At 32.5% G+C, this 16,250-nt stretch overlaps 1 protein-coding gene across 11 annotated transcripts in view; it reads right to left on the bottom strand.

The window, feature by feature from the left end:
• Window positions 1–15,974, bottom strand: part of LOC118183972 (uncharacterized) — a 105,158-nt gene extending 89,184 nt beyond the window's left edge. For 10 of the 11 annotated variants that reach the window (XM_085813233.1, XM_085813232.1, XM_085813234.1 and 7 more), the window contains exons 1-3: window positions 15,642–15,974; window positions 15,426–15,506; window positions 4,457–4,606 (exon numbers count right to left, since the gene is read on the bottom strand). In XM_085813233.1, coding sequence (XP_085669359.1) covers window positions 4,457–4,606; window positions 15,426–15,506; window positions 15,642–15,665 — 255 coding nt within the window. In that variant the 5' untranslated portion in view covers window positions 15,666–15,974. The remainder of the gene's footprint in view (window positions 1–4,456; window positions 4,607–15,425; window positions 15,507–15,641) is intronic. The other variant, XM_085813241.1, reaches the window with a different exon arrangement.
• Between the last annotated feature and the right edge of the window lie 276 nt (window positions 15,975–16,250).

Here is a 16,250-nt window from a genome sequence, read left to right as displayed (position 1 = left end):
CCTTTGGTTTGACTCGGAACAGTGGAACATATTTTGGATTTTAAAGCTAGATTTATTATTCTTATGGTTATTTTTTAGTTTTCAGGTCTCTTCTGTACTCTTTCGGGTTTTTTTTCTCCTTTTTTTCAAATATACTTGCTTTTAATAGCCCACACTATATTTAGCGAGACGCGACCATATATTTAGGACTGTTCAGTGTAATTACGTCAGTTCTTAGTTATTCTTATTAAGGCAATTCATAGTGAATTTCATTTAGATTAAAAGAAACCGTCTGTGCACTGAGGGGGAGAAAAGAGGAATATAGAAAACGAGCCAAGGATAAGGCTAAATAGAGAAAACAAATTTCAGCTAAGATGAAAAAATAACTTTACGGAATAAGTAAACTGTCAGACCCTGCCGCAATTCCCATTATGCTGAAATTCTAGAGGTTATTAATATTTCTTGCAATTTGAACGACCAAATATGACTGCCTATATCATCCCCAAACAATCTACAAGTCAGCATTTGAAAACACATTATCGACATCAAACTAATAGCTGGAGTATAGAAACCATGATATAAAGATATCTTCATTTAGATGGGGGCGGGGAGCAGAAAGACAAAAACTAAAAATTTTGATTTGTTGGACCCATGCAGTTGACTGGTCATAGAAAAAAATAAAAGATTACCAACAATCTTTCTTAAGCAGTATATGATTATTATTAGCCAGTAAACATCTAGAAAACGTAAACCTCAGTCCCATTGAACTTAATGGCAGACAGTTGACATGTAATACAGAACATTAGTAAATAATGAAAAGCTTAGAAGATCTTGGTTTACATATTTTAAAATCAAGAATACAATTTTTTGTACACTTTGCAAGATTTATCAGAAACATGGTGCTGCCCCTACACCATGCTACAAGGTTCATTGATTAGAAAAAGTTTTAGGAAAATTAACTGAGCACGAAGCGTCTGGAATCCACAGAGGTACATCATTAAGTGGAAAATTCGAGTACAACAAATGAAATTGGGCCAAGGCATTGATCATGACACTGAGCGACTCATTCACACAGAGAAAGAAAAATGGAGAGAAATTCTATATAGTCATGGATGCGGTACTGTATCTTTCAATAAACTGTCGTTCTTTTCGTGGGTCTGATGATATCCAAAGTAGCCTGTTTACAAAGTGTCTTCGACCTAGCAAAGGAAATTTTCTGAATTTAATCTCTCCTCTTGCCAAACATAATTCAACTCTTAAGTACCAGTCAAAGCACCAAACAAAGGTAAAGGAATCATATTTATCAAAGATAATTCAAAATGAAATTATTAACTTAAAGGCAAAACAGTCTGAAGTAGCATTTTAAACGATATTAAAGAAGCCAAATACTACACAATAATGGTCGGTTGCACTCCATATGTGTCTCATACCGGGGAAAAAAAAAAAAAAAAAGAACCAGGTTATTCAATACGTAAAAACGTGTGGTGACGTGTGTGAGATAAAGGAAAATTTAATTGATTTCATAGAAGTAGGTGTAAAGATAGGAGAATGTATTTCTCAATGCATTGTAGAAAATTAGTGTCTTAACTGACACTTGATGGTATAGATATTGGACAATGTCGGTGTGAGTCTTAGGACAACGATTCTAATATGGCTGGCATTTCTACAACAGTACAATATAGGATTATAGAAATGAATAAGCTGGAGGAATTTGTATTATGTTTGGATCACTCCTCGTATCTTGTCGGTGTGCATTCTGCTTCTTCGTGCCTGGAAGCAGTTAATCTGTTTGGAATTACTCAGAAAATACTTCGCTTTTTTGCCGGATGCACTACTCGATGGTATTTTATGAAAAAAATGTACAAAATACAACTTAAAAGGAAGCAGCCAGACAAGATGATCGGCAAAATATGTGGCTGTGAAAGTTCTTCTAATGAATTTACTGGAAATGTTAAAATATTTAAAAGAAATTAAAGATATTTCTCTTGATGCGGAATGAAAGCACGAGGTAGGACATCTGGTACATGTAGTGAAAAATTTAATTTACGATCAACCTGAAAATTTGAGCTAATATTTTTCCAGAATTCAATCGAGTAAATATAGAAATTCAAAAGGAATTCCTCTTCTGTATTCTGTGTAGTTAATGAAAGAACTGACCAAAACTGAGGAATTATAAAAAATGAGAGAAAAATCCTATGGAATATTGAATACAAGAATCTAAAACAGTATCCGAAAAAATTGCAGTTGAGTCTACTCTAATGAAGGAAAAAATTCCACAGCACAAAAAGCAATCTGATGAACTGTTTGAGGACGAATCACGAACCTGTTCAGATTGAAGTTTCAGCAAATTAAAACATGATCATCGGTGAGCCAGGAGCGTTTATCAAGTCTCACAATTCTGGCAACCGAAAATCAAACAGCAGATCAAATTATGACGATTCCATGCACTGATTTGCAGAACAAAAGGCTTACAGAGTAAAATTTAAATTTTCGTTACTAATTCCATGATATTTTAATAGCGTTATGGCAGGTACGAACATAAAATTACTTATGTAATAGGAAGTATGAAAAACAAGACAGGAAGCACGAATACTCTGAGTGATAGCCCAAATTCTGTATAATTTTTTCAGAATTTTTCCTTTCCGCAATAGCCCACATTTTGTATGCAATGGCCCCCATTAGTAGCTGAGCAATAAAACCGTTGAGCACTAGTAGTTCGGCCCGAGAGTCAAGTATATGTGAATGTGCTTGGCTATATGAGCATTTCCGTGATTTTCCCCGTGTGTAACATACATAAGAGCTAGTTTCCCTTACAATTTTTTTTTTTTTCCACGGGGCATTCCTCCTTTTCCATGCAGTGCCTAATGGCACAACACATAGTAAATAATCAGACAAATGTCCTGAGCAGTGGCCGAGTCATTAGGACCGCTGAATACTGGTAGTTCGACCTTGCCTGGGTTCAAATCCAGGCGAACGGGCTGGCTGCATGGTTTGTCTTTTGGATTTCCTTATGTGTAACGTGAATACGAGCCAGTTTCCTTTAAAACAATCCTCCACGAAAGCACCTCTCCTCTAAGCAGATAGCCCTCCTGTCTTTGCCATATTCATATAATCTGACCTAGCGTAATTTAACCAGTATGCAATAACATGGAATAGTGAGAAGTTTAGGAGATGCCCCTTCACCCTAGAGCAGAAAAACGAATGGTTTCGAGGACTGAAGGGTTAGAAGCACTTCAGTATTAGAGTTAGGATTAATCCGAAAGTAAGCTCACCAGAAAGGCGGTTCTCCTAGGAGGAGGCGATTTTCTAACTATGTAATTTTGGTACGTATTTTTCCATTATAACAAAACAACAACAACAACAAAAAAAAAAAAAAAAAAAAAAGCACGTAAGGAATTTATAAAATGGAGCTGAGGTTTTTACTTCAAACCCTACCTATTTCTGTATCTATTAAACAAATTAAAACTTATTAGAGAAACTTAGGATGATGGGTGAGGGCAGCAGTTTTAGCTTTAGCCCGACATCAGAAAAATCAAAGATCCGGCGCTGCGCATGCGTATATGCATATGCATAAAGGTATTATGTGTTTATGCATGCGCAGAAAGTTTGTAGCTTTGAGGTCCGGGTTATAGATCATTCCGGTTATGGATGTCCGGATTAAAGACTTTTGATTGTATAACTTGAACTGGATGGTCCCAACAGTTGTATGTTTGTTTGTATTTTAGACAGATTTAACAGAGTGGAAACGGCAACTGGTACTTCTTGCTTGAATGTGCAAGACAGTAAAAAACAAGAAAATCATTTTTATATTTTTCTAACAGCTATATCACAGAGAAAAGACTCAGACATTATAGAAAAAAAGCTTTTTTTTTTTTTTAACTGCTGACAATATGCAACACACGGCATATGAAATTACACCTGGATGCATGACCGATGAGTCAATGTATTATTTATAGACAAATCAAGTACTTATCTAGCAATTTATGCTAGTTTATCATTTGGTAAGAACTTGACACCAAATGCAACACACTAGTACCTTTGGATATGTTAGGAGAATCCTAGCAGACTAAAATATACCTAGTCATCCGAAAATTTCTCCACTTTTAAAGAATACATAAGGATCAAAACTGAAATGGTTCTAAGTGTTTTATATTTCTCTGTTCCTTTTTAGTTTTGGAGGTTCACAATCACTAGCTAGTAGAACAATCAAACATGATCATACTATGAAATATTTGCACAGAAAAGAAAAAAAAAAAAGGTGACTCAGCATTTAGGTAAATTAAGTTGTCTATAATATGAAAGTAATGCAAATGAGATAGTAGTCTAATTAGTTAATAAAAGAATAAAATTAGCATTAAATATTATATTACATAAAGTATGATGCAATGCTAATTTAGTATTATTTAGTAAAAGCACAAAATCATATAAATTAAATCAAGTATCACACAGGTTTTTAAATACAGCTAACAAATTTTACCTCATCCCTTTCTTCAGTATCTAAACCAAAATCTATTAGCATATATATAATATCCAAACATTTATTTGTGCATCCAGAATTATTAGGAACTTCTTCAATAAGCTTAGACTCATTGCACTTGCATGCTAAGTGTAGAAGATTTTCATCCCACTAAAAAGAAATTTATCATTAAGATCAATTAGCTATTTAATATAGCATATTTGCTATTTAATATATCACATTTGCTATTTTATATAGCAAATTTAGTATTTGAAAAATAGCTTTTTCTTTTTTTTTTTTTTTATTGTAACAAAAGCTTGAATACTTCCTGTTACATTAGATAACATATATCTAAGGTATGTCAAACCATTAACATTAATTATTGTATATGTAATATAATATGAATATTTTACTTCTCTCTAACATATTACTTTTAATCATTCATGGAGCATCAATAATGTATTGGAATACATTTTTATAATAAACCAAACAAACTCTGAATTCTGACAAACAAACAAAAAATTCTCGATGAATTCTTATTTTTACTTTAAATATAGTGATTTCTTAGCTAAAGATACCTTAAATTTACCCATTGTTATCAACATTAGCATTCCAAAGAGGAAGTCCTGTCATTATAAGAAGCTTTAGCTACGTGGAATGAGAAATATATTTCATCTTGTAATGTTGAGATTACCAAAAAGTTCTTTCCTTCTATTTACCATAGACTTCATTCTGAGTCTCACCTTCCTATAAATTTTAAAGTTTCTCAGTTTTTATCTGGTCACGGTAAATTTGCAAGTTACCTGTTTCATTTTAATCTAAGATCAAACAATTTATGTAAATGTTCAAAAAGAGTACTTTAGGATGTGGAATATTTGATTTTCTCATGCCCTTAGATTATACTTGCAGAACGATTTGAAAATGTTCAGAGTGACTTGGCCAGTGAATATCTGTTTTCGTGAAGTCCAGACTGCTGTTCTCTGCTTTTGTTCATTTAATTTATGCATGTGACTTAATGTTATAGTTAACTTACTTCTGTAAGCTCCATGTTGTACATATGTGGTGCACGGTGAGTCTGTATGTTTTCAAATAAAATATATATGTACATATATATACATTGTGTTACAGATATGAAATTCAAATGACATATTTGAAACATTAAAAAATTTTATTCATGTTATTTCTATCACAATTCATAACCGGTATTATCATCAGTAAAAAAAAGCTAAAAATTTTATGAAAAATTTCAATGTATACGTTTTCGATGTATATCTGCATTACAATTAAAATGCAACTTAAATAGATATACATTTTTCTTCCATTTGATGTATACAAAAACAAGCCATAATAATAAGGCAGTACTACAAAGACAGATTGAAAACATAGGATGCATGTTAAGAATGGCAGTCACAGAATATCCAGCAGTCAAACTGATATAAGCCTCAGATAGAAACAGGCAAAGAACAGAAACTAGTTTTAGGGTGAAATAAGAAAAACATAGATAGATGACATGGTTAGAATCTGAGAATATGACTGAGGATCTTGAGCACAGATATGCCATAAAAAATCAATAATGATAACTTCGCAAGACTATGCTGAGAGAGATATCACATATTTCAATGTACTACTGATGCTTCATAAAGAGTTAAAAATAAATCATTAGAGAATAATACATTCAAATTAAATTTCATAGAAGTTTATTAACAAGTAGGTACATCTTTTATGTGTCGCAACTTATTAAAGACTTTATAATAAGACACCAATGATACAATACATTTATTCATTGAATAACATTAAGAAAGCAAAAATATTCCCATTACTAATGAACAGGAAGTATCAAATATTAATGCTTCCAATTCATCAGAAACGGCCTATGAATTAAACAGCTTAATTATTTATGTTAATGAATTACTAGTAAACAATAGATATGAATAAAATATTTCAGCATTACAGACAGGATTTGTAATTTAGATTTGACGAGATTTTAAGCTATTTTAAATACGCGGCCCTTTATGACGGATATCAGATACTTTTTTTCTTAATATGGGATACAGTACAATTTTTGGTACCTTTCAGTTTTGCCGGCACAAGCGATAAAGTTGCCAGGAATGGTACAACCGATGCCAAATGAAATATCCTCGCTGGTAACCTTTTACTTTAACTTTTATATTTTCAAAACAAGTCACAGCCATTTCTTATCTGTTTGATTGTTTCTTTCAATACTGGCACACAATTACATAGAAGTTTTACTAGATAGTTCAATTTTGTGCTCTAAGGCCATCCGTGGGCGATAATTAAGTCAATTAGAATGCAATCACACCGCTTACCCAATGACAGAAATATAGAAATGGCAAAGTCAAGGATTAAATTCATCAATTCTAATGAGAATGCACTAGCAAAGTAAAGCACTGCGGTTTTAATTTCTGAGTAAGCTATTCATAGGAATTGAAGTAATTCTTGCATTTAAACTTGTATTCCAAATTAAGATTTAGCTTGAAATTAATGTAGATAATTACTGAGAGAATTAGATTTTTGTAGTGTAGTTTAGGTGTGAGATGAGATCACTTGGGGTCACGTGATATGAACCGGCGAATCAGGATGTCGTATGATGAAAGCAAAATAAATTTTTAAATTAATGTCTCTTTACAAATTTATTGGATTTTTTACAAAATTTTAAATGACATTAAAATGTTTATGCCTTAAAAAGAAAAAAATTCTTAGAACTAAACATTTGTCAACACTTTTTATGTACATACTGTGTATTTTCGCCAATAAAGTTTACTTGGCGAGATTTGCACCGGCGAAATGGAAACGTACCCAATTTTTTAAGGTGGCCCCAAAAAAGTGGGTTTCCTAAGCTACAGCTTGTGCAGCTTATACGTAAATCCGGCCCTAATAACAGGCATGAAGGAAAAAAAAATTTGGTTGATCTTTGGATTATGGTCACTTGGCGATTTTTTGGCGAAAATTTGGCGACCAACTCTGCTACAGCAACCCTCTATTTCTTTTTCCGCCTCCATTTTGTTTTCACGAAGTAAAGACATGTTTCTTTTCTTTTTATTTACTAAACACTTTTTCCAACAATCTACTAGCCGAATTACACTTATGCTAGAAATTTTATGTAACAAAATTGCTTAATCATGACAAATATTAACTGCAAAATTGGGAAAAAGTGCACAATCGCAAACTCCTTGCGCGTTTTTCAGAATAGCACATACACATAAACCATGTACACGTCGACTTATTTTTACTTAAAAAAACATCCCAGAACTGCACAAAAATGGCATTGCGCAAACTCTTCACTATATCCATGTACACTGCTTTTTTTCTCATAAATTAGAAAAATTTCACGAAAATGAATGACAATTTTCTGAATCTTTAAATCCGGTAAAAAGAACATATATGAAATTACTTGATCGCGAAAAAGTATATACCCTTTTCAAGGATGAACATTTCCATGTATAAAATAAATAAAATATCCAAAAACTTTTACCTCTAAATTATCTGTTATATTATAAACGTCACCAACGAATTCATACTGCTAACATTACAAATGGTTACAAATACTTATTTAAATTATTTCCATGCACGTTTACTTCAACTGAAACGTATACCAAATTCCTACAAACATAAAATTCACAAAATAACTATCATTTAATTAAAATATCACTAAACCATGTACACCTCGACTTATTTTTATTTAATTAAGACACAATAACACGCCGAATAAATACTAATTCAGAAGTCAAACAACAAAAATCAGCGTTATACCTACAAAATTTTCACAGGACTAGTTTCGATGGTTTTACCGAACCATCATCTTCAGCTGCAAAACCGCAAATGAACAAGATAGGAAATAATGATTAGATAAGATAAGAAAGCCTGAACAAGAATAAGCAAGTGGCGCCATCTGTTGGCGAAACCAGAACTAAAACATAATTTCTCTAAAAGCCGAAGGCAAATTTGGATTGGAATTAGGATCGTTAACTAGAACAGAAAGATTTTTATGAATGTGAAATGCCTCTAGAAAATCCAGTTCTCCAATGGAAGATGTTTTTTGAATAATTTTGGCAGCAGAAAAATTGAAAGTGTGATTTTCGGACCAGCAATGTTGAGCAACAGAAGACTTCTGTGTTTCCTTTTTTCTAACATATGCCTCATGTTCTTTGACGTGAAATTTTAAGGCTCTCTTAGTTTGGCCAATGTAAATTAAACCACACTGGCAAGGAATCCTATAAATACCCCAGGAATTCATATCCGGAATGGGGTCCTTGAGTATAGAAGTTGGAATTTTATTGATGGGAGAATAAACAACCCGAAAGTTAAATTTCTGCAAAATATGTGCAACTTTATAGCTAATTGATGGAAAGAAGGGAATGACAACAGAATTTTTGAGTGTGGCTTTTAGTGTGTTCAGATGAGAATTTTTTAACTGCTTGATTAATAATGTTGGGTGAAAGCTGAAGATGATGGTTCGGTAAAACCATCGAAACTAGTCCTGTGAAAATTTTGTAGGTAAAACGCTGATTTTTGTTGTTTGACTTCTGAATTAGTATTTATTCGGCGTGTTATTGTGTCTTAATTATAGAAGCCCCAAACAGGCTTACATTTTGCTTTCTTTTTTGAACGTGGTGTGGCCGCCATTTTGTGATTGTAGGAGTTTCGGTGAGTACATTTTTGCAATTTTCAAGTTATGTTTATATTTTGTACATTTGAATATTGTGCTTTGCTTGTCTGATTTCATGCATTTTGCTTACAAACGTTTTGTTTTCTATTCATTTCACTGAGGGAATTTTCTGCTGTTTTGTGTGTACTTTACTATTGCTCAGTTAATTTAGTTTGATTTTCTGCACTGTTTATCATGCCTTCATCCGTTAATCGTTTCACTAAATTATGCCTGAACGGCAAAAATTCCTGAATCATCTTGACTTTTTACTTAAATGTAAATGTAAAAAATTGATCCCCAATTTTATTCAAATCAAATTTATCAAAAACCTTCGAGTCGCGTTTCAAGAATTCTGTTAAATTGCAAGCTTGCCTTACTTCGGTCCGTGATAAGGGATACACGTCAACAATTGTCCAAAATTGAACATGAACTCTATAAGCTTCATCTGGAACTCGCTAAATCATATCCAAAATTCACTGCCCTTGAACAAAAGTCTTGGTCTAGAACGGAGAATGCAGTTAACTGTCATAAAAACACCCTTGCAGTTAAATTCGAAAAACTTCTTTTACAGTCTTCCAGTTCAAGTAGTTCAAAAAATCTTCCCATTGTAAACATCAAGCCAATAGTTAATATTTCTAATGTTAGTCTTTCAGAAGAACAAGAGAGAATTCTAAAATATAATTTTAACTTCTCACAAACCTGTAAACTCTCGATTCCAAAGATTTTGGCTCCTATCAAAAAAGCTTTCAAGTTCAGTAAAGTTTCAGATTCACAGAAAGAAATGATTAGGCATCTTATCGCTCATAATGTGAAATTCAATAATAAACCTTTGAAACCAAATCTAACTGCGAGAGAAAGAGCTACAATGCGCGAAATTCATTCTAACCCAGATATTATCATTTCAAAGGCCGACAAAGGTGGCCAGATAGTCGTCATGGATAAGAACACTTACATCGATGGTGTCACTAAACTCTTAAACGAAGGACCATATAATCCGATCCCTAAAGATCCTTCACCTTCCGACTTGTCAAAAATAAAAACTGCAATCAAATCTTGGCAAATCATTTCAAGCAGCTTAAAACATTCGCTTATCCCATCTGTTGCGAATTGTGGCAGATTATATGCTCTTCCCAAAATTCATAAAATTGGTATTCCTTTCCGCCCTATTGTATCAAATTTAGGTACTGCCTCGTATCCTTTAGCTAAATATTTAGTTTCTAGATTTTCCACTCTATTAGACAATAACATTTACACCATAAAAAATTCAATAGAGTTTGTAAAAAAGGTTAAAAACATTTCTCCTAGTAATTTACTCATGGTTTCTTTTGAAGTAAAATCATTATTCACCAATGTCCCAGTGGAGGGTGCATTAAGATGTCTAGAAACCAGACTTCGCGAATTTCATTTCTCTTGCATCGAAATTGAGGAGCTAATTTCTCTCACTCAACTCTGTTTGAAACAAACACATTTTGTTTTCCAAAATAAATATTACAAGCAAACTGAGGGATTAGCCATGGGAAGACCCCTCAGTCCCATCCTGGCTGATATCTACATGCATTATTATGAATCAAAATTGTTTTAAACTTTAAACTTCCCGGCATGGTTCCGCTACGTAGACGATACTTTTACCCTGTTTGAAGGTAATAAAGATGATTTAAATAAAGTTCTTTCAACAATGAATTCTATTGATCCTGCTATTCAGTTCACTTTTGAACTTGAGACTTGCAATTCTCTCCCATTTCTTGACATTCTAGTCACACGTAACACATCCAACTTCAGTACTACAGTTTACCGTAAACCTTCATCGGTTTGCCTTCCACCACACTTTAAATCATGTCATCCGACTAAACAAAAGTTAGCTTCATTTTATTCCTATGTTTTCCGTGCTCTTCAAGTTTGCTCCTCCAAACTAGCCCTTGATGAAGAACTAAATTATTTAAAAGCAATAGCTATTGACAGGGGCTTTTCACCCAACATTATTAATCAAGCAGTTAAAAAATTCTCATCTGAACACACTAAAAGCCACACTCTTATTTTAGGAGATTATAAAAATTCTGTTGTCATTCCCTTCTTTCCATCAATTAGCTATAAAGTTGCACATATTTTGCAGAAATTTAACTTTCGGGTTGTTTATTCTCCCATCAATAAAATTCCAACTTCTATACTCAAGGACCCCATTCCGGATATGAATTCCTGGGGTATTTATAGGATTCCTTGTCAGTGTGGTTTAATTTACATTGGCCAAACTAAGAGAACCTTAAAATTTCGCGTCAAGAAACATGAGGCATATGTTAGAAAAAAGGAAACACAGAAGTCTTCTGTTGCGCAATATTGTTGGTCCGAAAATCACACTTTCAATTTTTCTGCTGCCAAAATTATTCAAAAAACATCTTCCATTGGAGAACTGGATTTTCTAGAGGCATTTCACATTCATAAAAATCTTTCTGTTCTAGTTAACGATCCTAATTCCAATCCAAATTTGCCTTCGGCTTTTAGAGAAATTATGTTTTAGTTCTGGTTTCGCCAACAGATGGCACCACTTGCTTATTCTTGTTCAGGCTTTCTTATCTTATCTAATCATTATTTCCTATCTTGTTCATTTGCGGTTTTGCAGCTGAAGATGATGGTTCGGTAAAACCATCGAAACTAGTCCTGTGAAAATTTTGTAGGTATAACGCTGATGTATAACGCTGTTTGACTTCTGAATTATTATTTTTACTTAAAATAACATCCCAGAATTGCACAAAAATGGCATTGCGCACACTCTTCACTATATCCATGTACACTCCTTTTTTCTCATAAATTAGAAAAATTTCACGAAAATGCATGACAATTTTCTGAATCTTTAAATCCGGTAAAAAGAACATATATGAAATTACCTGATCACGAAAAAGTATATACCTTTCCAAAGATGAACATTTCCACATATAAAATAAATAAAATATCCAAAAACTTTAACCTCTAAATTATCTATTATATTATAAACGTCACCAACGAATTCATACCGCTAACATTACAAATGGTTACAAATACTTAGTGTCAAATATTTAAATTATTTCCATGCACGTTTACTTCCACTCAAATGTATACCAAATTCCTACAAACATATAATTCACAAAATAACTATCATTTAATTAAAATATAATTAAATTCAAAAACACTACTTAAAATACAGCACATACATTAAATTTAAGCACATACATTAAATTAATAAAAATAAGCTTACAATCCTAATTACTTTAAACTAAATCATTGCTAATAACCATTCTCCAATAATACATTACTTTATTTACTCCTTACATTTAGAACACTGCATAAAAATAATATCCTCAAATAATTAAATATACTAACTTATCTAATCTTCTTCAAAATCTTGATTACGTGGCGGATACACTTTTCTTATTTCCTCCGCTAAATAAAAAGCAATCGTATATGCGCCTCTTTCAGGATCTTTAAAATCCTACTTATAGTTCACAGGAAGATGTTGAAAACCTTCATCCTCCAAACAGACTTAATAAAACTTAATAAGCAATCTTTACTTCTATCTCACACAACCTTAAAAAAACACTTATTACTACCCCTTTCACTCCCACTAAATACCCATTTCGGTACAACTCTAATATACGCCCTAATTTCACCAAATGTGACGATATGTGTTCTGCACTGGTTTTTGGCACGATTGCATGTTCTATGGCAACCCTGTTGACGTTGAAAAATCTTTCGCTGGAGCTCGTTGGTTCGCCTCTGTGTCTGAGAAGATGGGAGGGAATGATAAAATGGTAGTTGTTGAATTGAAGTTCGGCAAAAGGAAATATGATTGTGGCTATCCTGTTGAGGGGTAGTGGGTATTTGGAAGTGTGGAAAGAGGATCTGGGAGATTATTTTTAATGGCAGTGCATGATAGAAGTAGGGATTTGTGATTTTATTAATTTGTGAACCATAGTATAAATTTTCTGGATAGTGTGTCTGACTGTCATGTAAATACGGTAGTGATTACGTGGCGGCATGTTAAAGGCGGTATGAAATTTATATTTCTGCTATTCGAAAACGCATTAATTCATGGTAAGTGCATTTTATTTTATCCTTGTTCTTATTTTGTAGAATGTTATGTTCATTGGTTCTTTAGTATGAATTTCTGTCGTTATTGTTGTTTTTTTAAATTGTTTGAAATTTATTTTAGTTTATTTTGTTGTTTAGTGTCTAGACTGTACAATTTGTAGATGTTTTTTAAAGTTGAAACAGAATGCTGTGTACATGGTATTATTTAAAATTTATTGTTGTTATGTTATTTTATTAAAGCGAGGAATGCGCAGATCATAGATTCCTTCCTTGCCTAAATTGTGCAATTCGTAGAATTTTTTTAAAGTTTAAACAGGATGCTGTGTACATGGTATTCTTTGAAATTTATTGTTGTTATGTTAATTTATTAAAGCGAGGTGTGCGTAGTTTGTAGATTCGTTCGTTGCCTACATTGTGCAATTCGTAGATGTTTTTTTTAAGTTAAAACATGTCGCTGTGTACATGGATTCTTGTCAAATATTTTTAGTTAAAAACTTTACGTTTTTGCTATCTAAATTTTTTGTTTTTGTTTCGGATTTTTAGCTAAATTGTGTGTTCAAAACGTAGTTTTTGCATGTGCGAAAACCACGTTTTTGGAGTCATTTTAGGCTAAAAGTTCAAAATGTAGACAAAAAATTTAGATAGTAATATGGCAGCATGAAGTTGCTCGCCAAAATATTTGGCGACTTGAGGGCGCATATCAGAGTAGTTCCCCCATTTCGAATTCACTTTAGATACGGCCATGGGATCAAAAAATTAACCAACACTGTTTTACACAACACAGAATAAAGCTAAATACAAAATTTCTAGATTTTTTCCAGATTTCCCCCCTTTTCCGATTAAAGAACTGTAATTCGTCCATTAATGTCACATGACATATCTCATGATCTCTCATTTCGGAAGCACTTCCGCAGAGAACCCGGTAAATGTAAACAGCGCCAACTTTGGCGATAATAGTTCAAACCTGGTAACCCAGCCGATTTATCGTATTCACTTGTTCGAAGTTTTCAACCATTTCTCTTGCGTTCATTTTGTTGAAATATCACTGTCGTTGTTCGCATTTGCAGATTTACATTATTCTTCTCTTATTTACTATTATTTTTTCTGAAATTTTTAACAACGAATAGATAGAAATATTTTCGTAGATAGAGGCCAGTTCTCGGTTCGGGATGAAAGGAAGAAAATACGACGGGAGGGGTGAATGCTATTGTAACACGGCTGTTCACGTTGTGTGTTCTTAATTATTAACAGCTCTAAGAACCATGAGGTTTCCAACCTCTAAAATAATTTGTTTCCGTAGGCCGCAAAAATATGCATGTGCATTTTAAATAATGCTTTTATTTTTATTATTGGTTATTGTTATCTAAAATTATGAGAATAAATCAATTTTTATGGCGTAAAATTTTAACAAGATAATATATTGTTAATGCTATTAAATTGAAATAAAAAAATATTATTGATTATCTAAGATGACAGAATAGTTTGATGCATCACCATGATCATCGAAATTAGCAAACCACTGCTGATGTAAGGAATATATTGTTTTCTGTGTTAATTGGAATTTAAGCCAAATTTTTTTCATTTCTCACATTTAACTGGTTAATTTCAATACATTAATACTAATTTATATTTTTAAATGAATTTTTATTTCCGTTATAAATGCTTATATATTGTCTTATGCTTAATATATTCTTTTCTGTGCTAACTTGAATTTAATTCAAATTTATTTTCGTATATCACATTTAACCGGTTAGTTTCACATCTACATGCTTATTATCTGTGAATTTTTACTACCATATGCTTGTTTTGTCTGCTAACTTGAATTTACATGCACTAAAAATCACGTTTACAAAATATCACATTTACGGGTCAGCTCATCGTCGATGAACCGCGAGCTTGGCGAGTAAAAATGCAACGGCGCCAACAGGTTTTTTCCCGAAGCGCCAACGGGTTCTCTGCGGATGAAAACCCCTTATTTCACTCACACAAAATAATGCGTAATCGGAACTCAGTACTTCTCACATTATTACCAAAGTTCTAGGTAGTAACCTTTATCGCCTCCAAAATGTCGCCAAACTACCAGTTACCATATTCCAAAGATCAGCCAAAAATTTTTATAAACACGATTTTTTAAAATATAAATATATTTGTAGAATTAAAGTTGAAAGTTTTATAATATAGAAATGGATACTTTTAAAACATCATTTAACATACTATTTTTTAATAAAGGGAGTATTCAAAAGTCATAAATGAAGCTTTAATTACCGTATTTTTAGTTGATGTATCTTCATCCAAAATAGCACGAACATGCTCAGAATTACATGAACAAATTGCGTCTGCCAGCATCTTAAAAAAATATATATGATATGATTAATGAGCACATTATTCTGAAATTTACTCAAGTAAGGAATAACTGTATGCATTATTCTGAGCTTTCAATCATATTTAAACACTTCATAAAGAATGCCGTATTACTTTTACCTTACGCTGATGATTTGTATACATAATTCTTCGTTAAAAGTTTATGAAACAGGGTAAAAGGTATCGAAATATTATTCATTTCATAATCACATAAAATTTCTCAAAATATTATTAGATATCCCAAACATACAGTGCTTATGCATAATATATATTCCTATTAAACAATCAGGAAATATGCTTTCCATGCTGTCTACAACCCTCAATAATGCTGTGACTTTCATATTCTTTAAATATATGTATATTTAGCCACACAAATATTAAAATTCATTTCATAACTTTAGTTCGCTCAGGTTTGTTTACAGAACAAGTAAAATAAAGAAAAGAGCAAGAGATTCTAACCTCCTTGGAAAAGAGTATGGTTGCTAAATCTTTCTGCCCGAGGAACGAAACCTGGATTCTAGTATTATAATTAAGGATGGTTAGGCAAAGGACCATTTTGATATCAGCATGAGGCTCGTTCTTTATAAGAATATGAGGTTATATTTTACTTATTATTCATCATGATATGAGATTTTCTTTAACTTGTTATATATATGAACATGATTTTTCCTTTTATATCTATTTAGCACCTATTTAGATCAGTGTCTTCAGAGCTCCCACTAAATCATT

Source organism: Stegodyphus dumicola, chromosome 3 (genome assembly GCF_044657685.1).
Source record: "Stegodyphus dumicola isolate Sdum_Otavi_A_Nest chromosome 3, ASM4465768v1".
Lineage (NCBI taxonomy): Eukaryota > Metazoa > Arthropoda > Arachnida > Araneae > Eresidae > Stegodyphus > Stegodyphus dumicola.
Note: the sequence above shows the minus strand (reverse complement) of the source record. Positions and strands in the feature narration are given on the sequence as shown.